Source organism: Zea mays, chromosome 1, assembly GCF_902167145.1.
Source record: "Zea mays cultivar B73 chromosome 1, Zm-B73-REFERENCE-NAM-5.0, whole genome shotgun sequence".
Classification (NCBI taxonomy): domain Eukaryota; kingdom Viridiplantae; phylum Streptophyta; class Magnoliopsida; order Poales; family Poaceae; genus Zea; species Zea mays.
Window position 1 is genome coordinate 73448495 of NC_050096.1, and position 17549 is coordinate 73466043.

General features: G+C 53.0%; 1 protein-coding gene across 1 annotated transcript; it reads right to left on the reverse strand.

Moving 5' to 3' along the window:
* Positions 1-15337: 15337 nt before the first annotated feature.
* Positions 15338-16819, reverse strand: LOC103636352 (uncharacterized). The gene has a single exon (XM_008658712.2). It carries the CDS (start codon positions 16184-16186, stop codon positions 15539-15541), a length of 648 nt encoding a protein of 215 aa, XP_008656934.1. The 5' UTR covers positions 16187-16819; the 3' UTR covers positions 15338-15538.
* Between the last annotated feature and the right edge of the window lie 730 nt (positions 16820-17549).

A 17549-nucleotide genomic window follows, 5' to 3' on the forward strand; every position in this document is an offset into this window, starting at 1 on the left:
CAAGACGAGGAAGGCTTCCAACCTCCTCTCCGACCTTGAAGTGACATTCCGGTGTCTCAAGGCAAAAGGCGTCAAGCTCAATCCCGAGAAGTGTGTCTTCGGGGTGCCCCGGGGCATGCTCTTGGGGTTCATCGTCTCCGAGCGGGGCATCGAAGCCAACCCGGAGAAGATCGCAGCCATCACTAACATGGGGCCCATCAAGGACTTAAAAGGCGTACAGAGGGTCATGGGATGTCTCGCGGCCCTGAGCCGGTTCATCTCACGCCTCGGCGAAAGGGGCCTGCCTCTGTACCGCCTCTTAAGGAAGGCCGAGAGCTTCACTTGGACACCCGAGGCCGAGGAAGCTCTCGAGAACCTGAAGGCGCTTCTTACAAAGGCGCCTATCTTGGTACCGCCAGCTGATGGAGAAGCCCTCTTGGTCTACGTCGCCGCGACCACTCAGGTGGTTAGCGCCGCGATTGTGGTCGAGAGGCAAGAAGAGGGGCATGCATTGCCCGTTCAGAGGCCAGTTTACTTCGTCAGCGAGGTACTGTCCGAAACCAAGATCCGCTACCCACAAGTTCAGAAGCTACTGTATGCAGTGGTCCTGACGAGGCGGAAGTTGCGACACTACTTCGAGTCTCACCCGGTAACTGTGGTGTCATCCTTCCCCCTGGGGGAGATCATCCAGTGCCGAGAGGCCTCGGGCAGGATTGCAAAGTGGGCGGTGGAAATCATGGGCGAGACCATCTCGTTCGCGCCTCGGAAGGCCATCAAGTCCCAGGTCTTGGCGGACTTCGTAGCCGAATGGGTCGACACCCAGCTACCGACGGCTCCGATCCAACCGGAGCTCTGGACCATGTTTTTCGACGGGTCGCTGATGAAGACGGGAGCCGGCGCGGGCCTGCTCTTCATCTCACCCCTCGGGAAACACCTACGCTACGTGCTACGCCTCCATTTCCCGGTGTCCAACAATGTGGCTGAGTACGAAGCTCTGATCAACGGATTGCGAATCGCCATCGAGCTAGGGGTCCGACGCCTCGACGCTCGCGGCGACTCGCAGCTCGTCATCGACCAAGTCATGAAGAACTCCCACTGCCGCGACCCGAAGATGGAGGCCTACTGCGATGAGGTTCGGCGCCTGGAAGACAAGTTCTACGGGCTCGAACTTAACCACATCGCTCGGCGCTACAACGAGACTGCGGACGAGCTGGCAAAAATAGCCTCGGGGCGAACGACGGTTCCCCCGGACGTCTTCTCCCGGGATCTGCACCAACCCTCCGTCAAGATCAACGACACGCCCGAGCCCGAGGCACCCTCGGTCCAGCTCGAGGTACCCTCGGTCCAGCCCGAGGTACCCTCGGCCCAGCCCGAGGCGTCCTCGGTTCAGCCCGAGGTACCCTCGGCCCCCGAGGGCGAGGCGCTGCGCATCGAGGAGGAGCGGAGCGGGGCCACGCCTGACCGAGGCTGGCAAACCCCGTACCTGCAATATCTCCGCCAAGGAGAGCTACCCCTCGACCGAGCCGAGGCTCGGCGGGTAGCGCGACGCGCCAAGTCGTTCGTCTTGCTGGGCGATGAGAAAGAGCTCTACCACCGCAGCCCCTCGGGCATCCTCCAGCGATGCATCTCCATTGCCGAAGGTCAGGAACTTCTGCAAGAGATACACTCGGGGGCTTGCGGCCATCACGCAGCGCCTCGATCCCTCGTCGGGAATGCTTTCCGGCAAGGCTTCTACTGGCCAACGGCGGTGGCCGACGCCACTAGAATTGTTCGCACCTGCGAAGGGTGTCAATTCTATGCGAAGCGGACCCACCTGCCCGCTCAGGCTCTGCAAACAATACCCATCACCTGGCCCTTTGCCGTATGGGGTCTGTACCTCGTCGGTCCCTTGCAGAAGGCGCCCGGCGGCTACACGCACCTGCTGGTCGCCGTCGACAAATTCTCCAAGTGGATCGAGGTCCGACCCCTGAACAGCATCAGGTCCGAGCAGGCAGTGGCGTTCTTCACCAACATCATCCATCGCTTCGGGGTCCCGAACTCCATCATCACCGACAACGGCACCCAGTTCACCGGCAAAAAATTCTTGGATTTTTGCGAGGATCACCACATCCGGGTGGACTGGGCCGCCGTAGCTCATCCCATGTCGAATGGGCAAGTAGAGCGTGCCAACGGCATGATTCTACAGGGGCTCAAGCCTCGGATTTACAACGACCTCAACAAGTTCGGCAAGCGATGGATGAAGGAACTCCCCTCGGTGGTCTGGAGCCTGAGGACAACGCCGAACTGGGCCACGGGTTTCACGCCGTTCTTCCTGGTCTACGGGGCCGAGGCCGTCTTGCCCACTGACCTGGAATACGGCTCCCCGAGGACGAGGGCCTACGACGATCAAAACAACTAAGCTAGGCGAGAAGACTCGCTGGACCAGCTGGAAGAGGCTCGGGACAGGGCCTTACTACACTCGGCGCGGTATCAGCAGTCCCTGCGACGATACCACGCCCGAGGGGTCCGACCCCGAGACCTCCAGGTGGGCGACCTGGTGCTTCGGCTGCGGCAAGACACCCGAGGGAGGCACAAGCTCACGCCCCCCTGAAGCCCGGAACGTACAAGCTGGCCAACAGCCAAGGCGAGGTCTACGGCAACGCTTGGAACATCCAACAGCTACGTCGCTTTTACCCTTAAGATGTTTTCAAGTTATGCATATACCTCGCACCCACGCAAAGTTTAGTCAACAAGGAAGGGTCGGCCTCGCCTCGGCAAAGCCCGACCCTCCCTCGGGGGCTAAAAAGGGGGGAAACCCCCTCTGCGTCGAAATTTTCCTCGAAAAAAGATCTCTTTCACCAGAATATCTTCCATGCTTTTTGACTACTTCGAAAAGTGGGTCCTGGAAACGACGGAGCACACGTAAGCAGCCAAGGCTGACCGAGCCGAGGGACTCCTACGCCTCTGGGATACGGATACCTCACTCATCACCTTCTGCGATAAGTAACTCGCGTTCGGATAAAGTGGCTCCGCGGATCGAACAAGTCTTTACGTTTGGAAGCCCTTCTGCCGAAGCGATCCTTCGAGCCTTCTCGACCGAGTCGGTGACAGGGCCTCATGGACGGGTGAAAGTACGCGTAAGCGGCAAGGCCGACCGAGCCGAGGGACTCCCACGCCTCTGGGATACGGATACCTCACTCATCACCTTCCGTGAGAAGCAACTCTCGCTCGCACAAACATCCCTGTTACCGACAAAAAGTCCAGATACTCGAAACGAGAGGAAAGGAGACGCAGCTTTACAATGCAGCGAGGGTGTGTGTCCTGGCCTCGGCGGCTGCAGAAGGCACACGCTACAAGACACTCTGACCCTGCAGGCTCGGGTCTTGACGATGGAAGAGGGCAGCAACACCCTCGGCATCGACGACACCTCCGGCGAGGCCCGACTTAGCCTCGGACGGCGACGCGGTCCGAGGTTCTCCGCTCCGAAGAACGACGTCATCACCACGCTCGGGCAATCGCTGCCTGGGACTTCTTCGGGAATCCGACCCGAGCAGGCGGCTCGGCCGGTTACCCCCGAGGCCTCGACCAAGACCATCTCCCAAGGGCGCCAGCCCGACCTGAGGCCTCGGCTGATCAACTCCGGCATCGGTCCCGCTGACGGACAACTCGACTAGGCTCCGGCCAACCAGGTTTCATTTTCGAGCCGACTCCGCCTCTTTTCATACTGATATCGCTACCCCTGGCCTCGGCTCATCGAAGAGCGGCCGAGGGGTCCCTTTAACTGAGCTAGAGGAGCCTCGGACAGCAAGGCCGACTGAGCCGAGGGACTCCTACGCCTCCGGGATATGGATACCTCACTCGTCACCTTGACACGGGGCGACTCACGCTTGGTGAAGCGGTTCAGATAATCAACAGACAAGTCTTAGCGCTCAAAGATGAAGAAAAAACACGGCTCCGTGCCGACGTTACATACATGTTCAGGCTCCGAAAGCCGTAATGAACAAAAACCCTGGCATTCGAAGTGCCATTACAAAACGGAACTCCGGTTCCCTCCTCCGCGGGTACAAACAACCCCACTCCATGGGGGTAGGCCTGCGGAGCGACAGAAGACCGACGAGCGGCTCGTCGTCGCCCGCCCCAGCAGCGGCGACGATGAAGACTTCTGCCCCGGGGGGCCAAACAGCAGCAGTGATGACCTCAGGGCGGATGCTGCTGCCAGGAGGCCCCCGCCCATGCCCTAAAACTCGAGAGGCAAGGACGGGCAGAAGGCCGTAGAGTTGGGGGTCGGTCCATGGCCAACCTTGGCTATCACGCCGGCGGAAGAACCTCTTCCAGCTGCCGTGGCAGACGCCGGCGCCGCGAGCGGCTCCGAAGCCGCTCGCGTCCGAAAGCCAGGCACGCTGCAGATGCCAGCGCCGCGGACGACAACTGCTCCCCCCTCCAGTCACTGAGTGAAGGAGCGGGCTGCCGCCCACGCGGGGGCCGACCTCAACTCGGCATACTCCCCTCCCCAGCCCTGGTGATGAAAATCCTTGAGGCTGAGGGAGGGGCAGAGGCCGCAGCCCGGTTCGTTTTCCCCCACCATCAAGCCGGAGGTCACCATCCTGGGTGACCGCCGGTGGAGGGGTGCGGCCGGGCTGGCTGATGAAAATCCTTGAAGCCGGACGATGGCTGAAAGGTACTAACTCCCACGGAGTTGCGTTCCACTAACGATGAGGCGAAAAGACGGCGGGCATCCCCCATCCGGGGGCTTGGAAGGTGGAAAGATGCGGCGCATGAGGGAGGAAGAAGACATGGTTGCCTTACGAAAGGGGTCGCCCTCCTTTTAAAGGCAACTCTCCCTGCTTGCGCTCCCAACCGTCACGGGCTGAGTCTTCTCCAACACGCTTCAAAGCCCTCCCCTGCGGCGCGGGGGCTGGGTCCCGCATGTCATGCAGACCGGCTCCGAGCAGAAGAAGCCAAACCGCTGCGCGTGGTGCACGCAACCGCCCAGCGGTTACAAGTGATCCTCCACCTTTGCCCAGACCAACGGGCGAGAGAGGCGGGCAGCCATGCAGGTGGCATGCAACCGCGCCAAGTGGACGCACTTCTCCGACTCCCGACACGCCCGCATGGAAGCCCAGGCCCACGCGTCGCGCAACCAGCGCGCCGGATGCTGCAACTGCATCGCCTGCGCCACCACCGTGCCTCCTCGATTGCGGAACCAATACCGCGACTCGAGGCGACCCAGCGCGTGACCCAGCGGCGCCAGCCTGACACAGCGGCCAACGCGGCCAAAGGAGGGCCGGCAGTAATGACGGTGGCAGACGCGCGGGAGCAGCAGGCACGTCGACAGCCAAGCTCACGTCCCATCCGGGGGCAGCGAGAGAGCCCCCTCTCATGGTGTGAAGACAACGCGCCCGTGATCCGTTCCTCGAGCGGCTCGCGCACGCCCAACGGCTGCCCCGCCAACTACTCGCCCCGTCGCATTAACTCCGTGGCTGGACAGGTGGCGCTTCTGGCAGGAGCAACGGGCGACGCTTCGCCTTCACCGAAACAACCGCACCAAAAAAGGTACGCCGCGTCGTTCGGTTTCGTATCCTTTTTCCCTTTTTTCCTCTTTCTCTATCTCTTGCAACAGGGACCGGGAAAGGGGGATACCCCGAAAGGGATCCTTCCCCGTGAAGGAACCAGGCTCCAAGCCTCCTTACTGATCAGGGGTTCGAAGGCTGGCCCCCCGAAGGGTTCAACAGCCGCCTCGGATCGCGTGGGCCCTACACCCACTACTGGTCAGAGGTTCGAAGGCCGGCCCCCCAAAGGGTTCCACGGCCGCCTCAGGCTACTCGGGCTCCGTGCCCATTACTGATCAGGGGTTCGAAGGCTGGCCCCCGAAGGGTTCACAGTCGCCTCAGACGCCGAGCGAGGGATGACCAGGGGTACGTTCGATACATAACCGAGGCTCGGGCTGCGCTCCCGAGGTACCCTAGGACATTTCCGAGACCAGCGGGAGCGATCTTGTAACGGAATCCCATCGGAGGGAGGCATCGAGCCCTCGGACCCCGTCGCCAGGGGACCGGGTCCGGCAGATCACCCGCAGGTACTTTTGGGCGTGCCTCTGGGCCCCTAGCCGACCCCTAACGAACGGGGCACGGACGTCCACTCGGATTACCCGCTTGCAGCTCACCGGAGACACCATGTTCGGTGCCCATCGAGGGTAACATGGCGCTCTCCCCCCTCCTCCTTGCGGAAAGGCGACGTAGGGGCGTATGTAAAAAAGCCGAGTCTGTCCCTGATCGCCCTCTCGCCCTGTGCAGAGGCTCGGGGGCTGCTCTCGCAAACCCGGCTCCGGCCGAACCGTTGACAGCGTCAACATACCAGCCCGAGAACTTGGGCCCCGACCGTACACCCGGGCTACGGCCAGCTTGCATGAGGGAACAACCAGACCAACCGAAGCATTACGCAAGGCATTAAGACCTCGAAGGAGTGAAACCACTCCTCCGAGGCCTCGGGGGCTACACCCGGCGGGTGCGCTCGCGCGCACCCATCGGAACCAAATGCAACCGAGAAAGGCTGGCCCCCTTGCAAAAAAGTGCGACGAAAGCCTCCAAGCGAGTGCTAACACTCCCTTCGAGGCTCGGGGGCTACTGTTGGGGACCATAATTAGGGGTACCCTCAAGACGCCTAATTCTCAGCTGGTAACCCCCATCAGCATAAAGCTGCAGAGGCCTGATGGGTGCGATTAAGTCAGGGATCAGTCCGTACGAGCGACTCGATCACGCCTCGCCCGAGCCCAGCCTCGGGCAAGGGCAGCCGACCCCGAAGGGGTTTCCGTCTCGCCCGAGGCCCCCCTTCAACGGCGGACACATCTCCGGCTTGCCCGAGGCCTTGCCTTCGTTAAGAGGCAACCCTGACTGAATCGCTGCAACGACCGGCCAAGTCACAGGAGCATTTAACGCAAAGGAAGCCAGGCCCTGCCAAAGGCACCATAGGAAGCTCCGCCCGACCCAGGGCTCGGACTCGGGCTAAGCCCCGGAAGACGGCGAACTCCGCTCCGCCCGACCCAGGGCTCGGACTCGGGCTAAGCCCCGGAAGACGGCGAACTCCGCTCCGCCCGACCCAGGGCTCGGACTCGGGCTAAGCCCCGGAAGACGGCGAACTCCGCTCCGCCCGACCCAGGGCTCGGACTCGGGCTAAGCCCCGGAAGACGGCGAACTCCGCTCCGCCCGACCCAGGGCTCGGACTCGGGCTAAGCCCCGGAAGACGGCGAACTCCGCTCCGCCCGACCCAGGGCTCGGACTCGGGCTAAGCCCCGGAAGACGGCGAACTCCGCTCCGCCCGACCCAGGGCTCGGACTCGGGCTAAGCCCCGGAAGACGACGAACTCCGCTTCGCCCAACCCCAGGGGCTCGGACTCGGCCTCTGCGGACGACCTCCGCCTCGCCCGACCCAGGGGCTCGGACTCGGCCTCTGCTGACGACCTCCGCCTCGCCCAACCCCAGGGGCTCGGACTCGGCCTCTGCGGACGACCTCCGCCTTGCCCGACCCAGGGGCTCGGACTCGGCCTCTACTGACGACCTCCGCCTCGCCCAACCCCAGGGGCTCGGACTCGGCCTCTGCGGACGACCTCCGCCTCGCCCGACCCAGGGGCTCGGACTCGGCCTCTGCTGACGACGAACTCCGCTTCGCCCGACCCCAGGGGCTCGGACTCGGCCTCTGCGGACGACCTCCGCCTCGCCCGACCCAGGGGCTCGGACTTGGCCTCTGCTGACGACCTCCGCCTCGCCCGACCCAGGGGCTCGGACTCGGCCTCGGCCATGGAAGACAGACTCGACCCCGGCTTCGGAGGAGCCTCCACGTCGCCCAACCTAGGGCACAGGCTAGCCACGTCGACAGGAAGCGCCATCATCACCCTACCCCGAGCCGACTCGGGCCGCAGAGAACAAGACCGGTGTCCCATCTGGCTAGCTCCGCCAGATAGGCAATGATGGCGCCCCGCTAGCCCCGTGACGACGGCGGCTCTCAGCTCTCTTACGGAAGCAGGGCGACGTCAGCAAGGACACAACCGTTCCAACAGCTGTCCCTCCGCCAGGCTCCGTTGCTCCTCCGACAGCCACGACATCACGCCAGCAAGGTGCCAAGATCTCTCCGGCTGCCACATTGGCATGTACTTAGGGCACTAGCTCTCCCCTCGCTAGACACGTAGCACTCTGCTACACCCCCATTGTACACCTGGATCCTCTCCTTACGCCTATAAAAGGAAGGACCAGGGTCTTCTTAGAGAGGGTTGGCCGCGCGGGGACGAGGACGGGGATAGGCGCTCTCTTGGGGCCGCTCGCTTCCCTCACCCGCGTGGACGCTTGTAACCCCCTACTGCAAGCGCACCCGACCTGGGCGCGGGACGAACACGAAGACCGCGGGATTCCCACCTCTCTCTCACCGGACTCCGGCCTCCTCGCTCCTTTCCCCCCTTCGCGCTCGCCCACGCGCTCGACCCATCTGGGCTGGGGCACGCGGCACACTCACTCGTCGGCTTAGGGACCCCCCGGTCTCGAAACGCCGACAAATGTACATATAATTTCATAGTAAATTTGGTAAACAATTTGATATATAGATATAAAGTTTGACACTCAACAAATAAGCATGAAAATTGCATACATTAAACATAAAAATTGCAATAATACTACTTATCTGGCCCGCGCTTCCTCAACGCCATAAAAGTTTCAATTATATCTTCTTCATTCACTTCGAAGAGAATATCTCTCTCGATGTATGTAACAAGACAATCATCCAAAAGACTATCATACATCTTGTTTCTCAATTCAGTCTTCACCAAACTCATTGCAGAAAATGCCCTTTCAACACTTACTGTCGCCACCGGCAAAAGCAATACCAATTTGAGAAGCAAATAAACCATATCAAACACCTTATGTCTCTTTGTTTCAACAAGCTTAACCGAGAGGTCCACAAGATTAGTTATGTATTTGAATCTATCATCTTCTCTTATGCCATCAATATAATTGTCAAGTTGCAAGTCAAGTTTTAACAAGTCAGTGCTTGACATGTCATTAGGATAAAAATCAGCTAGCTTTCGTACCTTGTGTGCATCAAAAGAAGCAAAAGAGTTGAAAGGATCCAAGGCTGACATACAAGAAAGCAGCTCCATATTAGCCTCACTAAACCGACTATCAAGCTCTAGGCTAATTTGATCAATGACCCCAATATATACTTCTCTTTTGAAGTGGTCATCATTGGTTTGGTTATGAACAAATCGTGATGATCTTCCATAAGGCTTATAGTTTCCATCCATAGCAGGAACTTGGATATCATGTTTGTTGCAAAATGAAGTGATTCTTTGAAGGAATTGATCCCAACCATCAAGCCTTAACTGTTGCATTCTTCTCTTTGCCACATTAACAAGTGAAATTACATTGATAATATCTTGCTCCCTTCTTTGCAAACACATTGATAAATCATTTGTATATCCAAGAATAACAAACATGAAGTGTGCATCAAAAACAAAGTCAAATGACTCAAATGCTCCAAGCATAGAATGTATTCTTGTCCAATCACTTCTAAATGTAGTATCCTCTCCAAGAATCATGAGAACATCTCGGATTATAGGATACATAGTAATTATGTTGCATATAGTTTTGTAATAAGAGCCCCATCGAGTCTCACCAGGCCTAGGCAACCCCATCTCTTGATTCAATCCTCTCCCAGTTTCAGGTTCACCACATTTAAGTGATTTCATGAGATTCTCAAGTCTAGCATCTCGAAGCATACCATGACGCTTACAAGAAACTCCAACGATATTCAATAAGAAAGTTACTTGATCAAAAAACCACACACAATCATTATATCCCTTGGCAACAACAACAAGAACTAGTTGGAGCTGATATGCAAAACAATGGATATAATAAGCAGAAGGTGACTCTTGCATGATCAATGTTTTCAATCCTTTAATATCACCTCTCATGTTGCTAGCCCCATCATAACCTTGTCCACGAATTCGTGTCAAAGTCAAGCCATGACTAACAAGTAAAGCTTCAATTGCATCCTTAAGTGATAAAGAGCTAGTATCATCTACATGAACAACTCCAATGAAGTGCTCACATGGCCTTCCCAATGCATCAACATAACGCAAGCAAAGAGCTAGTTGTTCTTTGTGTGATATGTCACTAGACTCATCCGCTAAAATTGCAAATGGCTCTTCCCCCAGCTCTTCAATTATTTTCTTTCTAGTTTCTATAGCGCAACACTGAATAATCTGCTTTTGTATCTTTGGGCTAGTCAAAGTGCAATTACCTGGAGCGTTGTTAAGAACATACTTGTTGACCTCTTCACTATTTACAGCAAGAAATTTCAAGATTTCAATAAAGTTTCCTCTGTTGCTAGACTCTTCACTTTCATCATGTCCACGGAATGACAATCCTTGATGCAAAAGAAACTTCAAACGTCGAAGTGAATATGTCAACCTTATCTTATACAGATTGCAATCATCATCACTCCACTTCTCAATTTTGTTATCAATTGCTGCATTAGGATTTATAAAGCCAAGATATTTCTCTTCGGCTGTCTTATGTGACATAGAACCCACATGTTTTAGAAGTGCTTCAGACCCTTTATTCCAATTATTCCAACCATCTGAAGTAAATGCAGAAGTCCCTTTGCCCTTATTTGCTTTACTTTTGAATAAGTAGCACATAAAGCAAAGTGCAGCATCTTTCTTGACACAATATTCAATCCAAGGAAAATTTTGAAACCACACGAAATTAAAATGGCGATCTCTATCTCCAATTTTCGTATTTGGGAATTCATGTGCATATGGTTGAAATGGACCTCTAAGAATATATGCTCTTCGAATTGCATCATGATCATTAGCATGGTAACTTGCAATAGGTTGTCTTTCACCTGGATCATGTGGAAGACGACTTACATCATAAAGTGTTGGCGGTGGCGGTGCAGATGGCATTGGATTCACAATTTCTTCATTTATCATTTATTTCTCTTTTTCTTGATGTGTCGACACTTGAGTAACATCCGGAGATAATGAAGAAGCAATAAACTTATGTTTTTTGTAGCATGATTACGAAAAAGAGGCAATATCTCCCTGCTTCTTCATATTTTAGTCACTACAAAAATAATGGTTGTAAATCAACAATCAATAAGACAAAAATCCTAAATCCTAAACCAGCAGGCAGCAACTCGTACCAAAATACCAATCACCAGCAGCAGCAGGCAGCAACTCGCCAACTCGCTAGGAAGCCGGCTCGGCCAGCCAGGTCTCCAGCAACTGGCGTTTGGCGGACAGGCGGACAACCGTGTAGCAACTGGCGTCTGCCGTCTGGCATCAGTGGCGTGGCGTCTCCAGCAACTGGCGTATGGGCGGTCTGGCGGTTAGTCGCGCAGCGCCAGCAGCTAGTTCTCCAGCCACCAGGGCGCTAGGAATAGGCAGGCGAACAACCGCACTTGTGGAGTTGTGATAGCTGAAGGATCGGGGAGAAGTTGAAACAGCATTGGACTTGGGGCTTCGGCGCTTGGCGGCTGTACAGGTGGGGTCCCTGGTGGGCCTGGCTTAGGGTGTGCCAGGGCCCACCCGGACCCCCCGTGGGTCCGCCCCTGCCGTCCGGCCCAGCCCCGCCTAGGCCAAGTGAAGCCCGGCCCGTCAGGCATGGTTAGAAAACCGGACCGGGCTGTCTAAGCCTGTGGGCTCGTTTTCCTGTCCAAGCCCGGCCCGCAGCGGGCCTAAACGGACCGGGTCAGCCCGTATAGCACGGAAAAACGGGCCGAAAACGGGCTAAGCGGTCCGGTAAGCACGATTTAGTGCAAAAAGCGGACTTAACGGGCTTAGAGGCAAACGGGCCGTGTCGGGCAAGCCCACCGTATCTAGTTTCCTATCCGAGCTCGGCCCGCTTATTCGTGCCGGGCCAGCTCGGGCCCGCATAGAACCGAGCCGTGCCGGGCTCGGATCGGGCCCAAACAGCGGGCTCGCGGGCCTCTTGCTTATTGGCCATCTATAGCGGGAATACTCCTACAAGTGTGGATTATGAGAGAGAATGTGCGGTGTGTTTGGTTCGTGGAGTCAGGTAATGCATCATGAGTTCGTCCCATAATTTTTGATGAAATCAACTCATTCCTTATGTATATACTAAATATTAGCTTATGAGGAATGAGATGGTGATGGATCAACTCATTCTGTTCCACAAACCAAATAAAAAAGTATAGTGAGGAGAAGATGGATCACTTCATTCCTCAAACCAAACACACCCTTAGTGAATCGGATCCCTTCATTGGTCGCACTTGCGTGAGACTTCATTAGGAATAGGATGTCGAAGAAATAACTCCACTAGAAGATTCTTATTTCTTTGGTTTCTCTATTCTATATCCTACTACGCTTATATAGAGATATGCATCCCTGAATCAATTGGAAAGCCAACTAACAAATCTAAACAAACTAGAAAAACAATAAATCGACTCACACTAGAAAACCACAAACTAATCCTTAAACAAACTATTTCAAAATACATTTGTTTTCTAGATTTGTTTGGTTGTCAAATCTTAGTCAATTATATTGCAAACTAAGATGGGGCCACGGGGATTGGCCAACCGTTGGTGGGGACATGGCTCCACATGCATGTTGTGCCATGGTGTCTTAAATTTTCTTGTTATATACTGAGTTTTAGAACAACCACGATGATTACCAATATCTGTGTTTGATCACCAACAAAGTATACTATGAGAATACCTAGACTAGAAATTGGTGGACTTCGACATCAACAAAAGTGAATGTGAACATGAGACAACGATTTGTACATGTTCCAACAACTATATAATGTAATACCCTATATCCTATGTGGTGTGATGCCTTTCATTGGGTTGCCGATTATAATCTATTAAAATGGAGTGTCCCTACTGCTCTTTATATAGTCCAGAGGGTAGGCATACGGGTTGAGTCCTAGTCGACTAAGATCAAAGAATTCTACTACACTCACAATCTTCCCTGTAGTCCAACTACATTAGTAACCTCTTTGTCTAGGAGAACACACTACCTTATTTCGTGCCCTTATGCAGCTTTATGGATCGACCGACCTTCTTGATTGGTGGTCAGTCCTATGAGAAACTCTTAAGATCTTGATCCATCAATAGATTTTGCCAACATATTGTTAAACCGATGAAGTTAATTTAAGCCTACCTCATTCGCCTCCTCCAGCATCTCTTGACTGCCTCCATAAGCTCCACGACGACATCTTATGCTCCCTAGCGAGTGCAACCATATTGTTGTTCAATGAGCCATGAGCCCATGACCACAGTAGGAAAATGCAAAGTCATAGTTTTGCCATTCCTGCCCCTTTTGGTGTGAAAGCAATGATAACAACAAGCAAAATTATTTTTTATTAACTCTTGAGGCCAAGCTCGAGAGCTATGTATATGGTCCAATCTCATGTTGATATAGAGAGCTTAGGAAGCTCATGTTTAAGAGTTAAGACTTGTTTGAAGTTGGGCCTATGTGATCCACTTAGGCTATCTTTGATTGGACTTTTGAAGTTGCTTTTGTTTTTGTAAAACCAAATAATAACCAAAGGAGTACAACAACTGATGTGGGTCAAAAGCTACTTTTACTCTACTACAAAACTAAAAGCAACTTCCCCCTATTTTACCCAGGTGTGAAGGTGGATAATTTTTAAAACTGACACACCTATCACTGGTTACGAAGACATCAACTCATTTTTCTTCTTTTCCCTCTTCAACATCTTTCTGTCCGTGAGACCGTGATCCCCTTTTTCATCATGTGCGATGTCTCTGGCAAGTTCAGGCACTCCTTCCTCTCCCGCGATCACCTCCAATGACCACTCCCTCTCTAGCCTCTATAGGGTGTGGCTCTTATCTCGAGCATGTGTGGCTCCATCCTTTGCACTAGTGACGGGCATGGCCTTGGCAACCGCGCGGGGCCTCGATCGCCATGTAGGCGAGTGTGGGACAACGATCGCTGATGAGCATGGGTCCATCATCGTTGATAAGTGCGACATCGCTTGGGGATTCATCTAGAGGAAAAAGATGAGATTGATGGGCATGATCTATTTATCACTAAGAGAAACCGACAACATTTTTCTAAAAGCCACAGTTGTGGAACCAAACAACTTTTAGTTTTTTCACAACCTTTAAATCATAACTGGTTTTCCATAGCTCATAGCTTATAGTATTTAAAAAAACCATATCTCAACCAAACAAATCTTTAACTACCAAGTTGTGGTGAGGTTGACCCAGGTGATGGGTTCAACAATGACTAAGTGTACTATGATACTTTTGAAAAGTTGTAGCACCTGAGCTTGTGTGTTGTCCATCACCTGAACCAGCCTATCAAATCAATCCACTTAACCACCCCTACGCCTCGCTTGCGAGTTCCTTCTCACTAGTAAATCCTCTGCTCAGCCACCATTGGAGGCACCACTATCCGTCTACAAATCAACAACACTTCTCTGATTAGGTACAACCCACCACCGCGCTGACGTGTGTCGCCCAAAGTTCACAATTCCTCATCGTTGCGCCTCCACTCATCTGACGCAAGAGCCACTTCCTGCCCTCGACTCATAACCTTGAATTGTTGAATGTTTATTCATGTTGTACTTTGTTAAATAATGAATGACTGAAGTAAACCTTGAATTGTTGAATGTTTCTTCTTTGTAAAATTTAAAAATTGATGAATGGCTGAAATAAATCTTGAATAGTTGCATATTTGGTCCTACTGTACATTCAAGTAAACCATGAATGATTGAAGTAAACCTTGAATAGATGAAGTAAACCTTAAATAGCTGAATATTTGTTGTTGTGCGCTACGGACAACGAGCGAATCAACTCCATTAAGCACCTGCGGACTCGTTTCAACCCTTAGTTGGCTGGTGCGACGGAAGTAAACCTTAAATGGTGAATATTTGATGCACTGCTGAAGAGTTGTCGTAATGAAGCTCTAACTTTATGATAAGATAGTTTTGCAAAATACTCAAATTCCTTGTGATAAATGAACTCAAATGGTTTGGAACCGAGATAATGGACATGTATATTGTTCAGCTCTAATTTTCTGCCTCCTCTATCCTAAATTATAAGTTCTTTTATTTTTTGAGTCAAATCATCTGGAGTTCGACCAAATTTATATGATAAAATAATAGCATTAAAACTAAATAAGTACTATTAGATTTTTATCAATTATATTTTAATAGTATAGTTGTTTGATGTTATAAATATTTGTAATTTTCTATATTATTTTGATCAAACTTGACATGCTTTGGGTCTAAAACGAGCTAGAATGACTTCAATCTAGAGCGAAAGAGGCACTAACTTTCTGAACCTTTTATATGTAAATGGTTTTTTGTTGAAAAAAGAACTATGTCAAGCTACCACTGGAATCAACTTTTCAGTTGCACTGCCAAATCGCACAATCTTTAGTTCTCCCATGTATCCTCAACAGTGAGTTGCATATTTTTATATTTTGCGAGTTAAGAGCGGGCAAAAAAAAAAACCCACTTGAAATTCAACTACAGCGTGATTTGCAGGCATGCAGCATTCGTGCTTCTAAGATCGGGACACCTAGCGTAACACCTCAGGCATTAGTAGAGCGTTTTTGCAGCCAGGTAGGCCACGAACGCGACGAGAAGCCCGGCCGGAAGCATCTTGCAACCAGCAGCCCCACCGGCGCGGCGCCGCACGGTCCGCACGGTGGCGTAGCAGTAGCGCTTGGGGTTGGCCTCGAGCACGCTCCGCGCTCCGCCGAGCCCGGTCCCGGGCCCGGGCCTCATCATGGAGCGGCGGCAGGTGAGCGCGCACACGGCGCCACCGAGGAAGGCGACGGCCAGGAGCGCGAGCGCCAGCGTGGCGTACACCGCGCCGCCGCGGCCGCGCACGAGCCACGCCGCCGCGTCGCCCAGCAGCTTCTCGGCGGCGACGTCCGGGAGCTTCTGGACCACCGCGGCGGCCAGCCAGGCGTAGAGGCCGCGGAGGAGCTTGGCCGCCGTCTGGAGGCAGGGCCCCGAGGCGTCGGCCGCGGAGCTCACCGCCGCGGCGCCCGCCGGGAGGTTGTCGACGGCGACGGCCAGCCAGGCCCACAGGTAGCTCGTGAGCCATGCCACCGAGGCTCTCGACGCCTCGACGACGGCGTCCCTCGTCACGGCCGCCGGGAGCGTCTCGGTGGCAATGGCCCTTGCCGCTTCGAGCGCGCCCGTGACGACGGCCGAGAGGTTGGCGATGAGGATGGCCATGGATAGTGGCTGGCTCGTTTGCTTGCTTTGGCCTCTGCTCTCTGGTTTGCTCTCTCTGGTCTCTGCCTTCCGAGACCAGAAGTTAAAGTCGAACGTGCGACGGAGAAGTTAAGGCGGTAAAAGGGAAACCATATGCTACGATGCCCCGAAAGCCGCTTGCTTAGCCATGCTGTGTTGCGCATGTGATTGCAGTAGTGCACACCTCTGCTACCTGCTTTCACCGGCCGGACGCTTTCTGTAGGATAAACGGCCATTGCATTATCTACTAAACCCAGCATCCAGATCTACAAAAAAAAGCTCCAAATATGCCTAGCTAGGTGTCTGAATTCCTATGCTTCTATTCACATGAATATCGGTCCCAACTCCCAACCCAAACGCAGGTGGGAGTGGAACTGAACAACACACAACGCGTAAGCACACACTTACAAGTGAAGAGCCATAAAATTTACGAGCAAACGAGTAAAGGTAGCCGCCGCGTTCATGCGACGAAAAATGGCTATACCCTTGAGAAAACAAGCAAATGAGTCTTTGAATCGCTATAGGAATCAGGGCAATTATTCCCGACAACTAAATTCGTCCGACATAAGTTGAACGCCGTTGAAGATAATTAATTTCCGTTGGTAGGCACTAAGGCACATTATTTCCGACAGTTGACGGTCCTCAGATATAACTGAAACTACATACCGGAACAAAGTTCTTTGCCGAGTGGCCTATATCACACTTTGCTGAGTGTAGCATTCAATAAACATGATTCGGTAAACTCTATATTAACGACAGTCTCTTTGTCGAGTACTTTATGTCGGACACTCGACAAAGAAAATTGTCGTGACGATATCATGTGACGCTGACGGAGCTTTTACCGAGTGCCTGTTGGTCTAGCTCTCGGCAAAGGGAGCTCCAGTTCCCTTCCGCCAACTTCTATGCCGAATGCGACAAGTTAACACTTGGCAAAAGGAGCTCTAGTGGGCCCTCACGTTAGTATCTACGCTGAGTATGTTGGCTGACACTCGACAAAGTTTTCTTCTTTGTCGAATGCTAGGACCATAGCACTAGGCAAAGAGCCTTTATCGGTTCTCAGGTGTGCTCTTTTTATCGAGTGCTATAGTCATTGCACTCGGCAAAGACACTCTTGTCAAAGTGACCAGAGACTCCTTTTAATTTGTTTTTATCATTCCATCCAAACAAACAAAAATATATCACATAATCATCACGTATACATTACAAAGTTTACATAATCATCACATCCATTATAGAGACCACATATATCTCACAAAGACCATAAATCTCACAAGTTTTCACAAACATCACTAAGTTCAGACCAAGTATCACCAACATCAACAAGTTTCACAAATATAAGTATTAC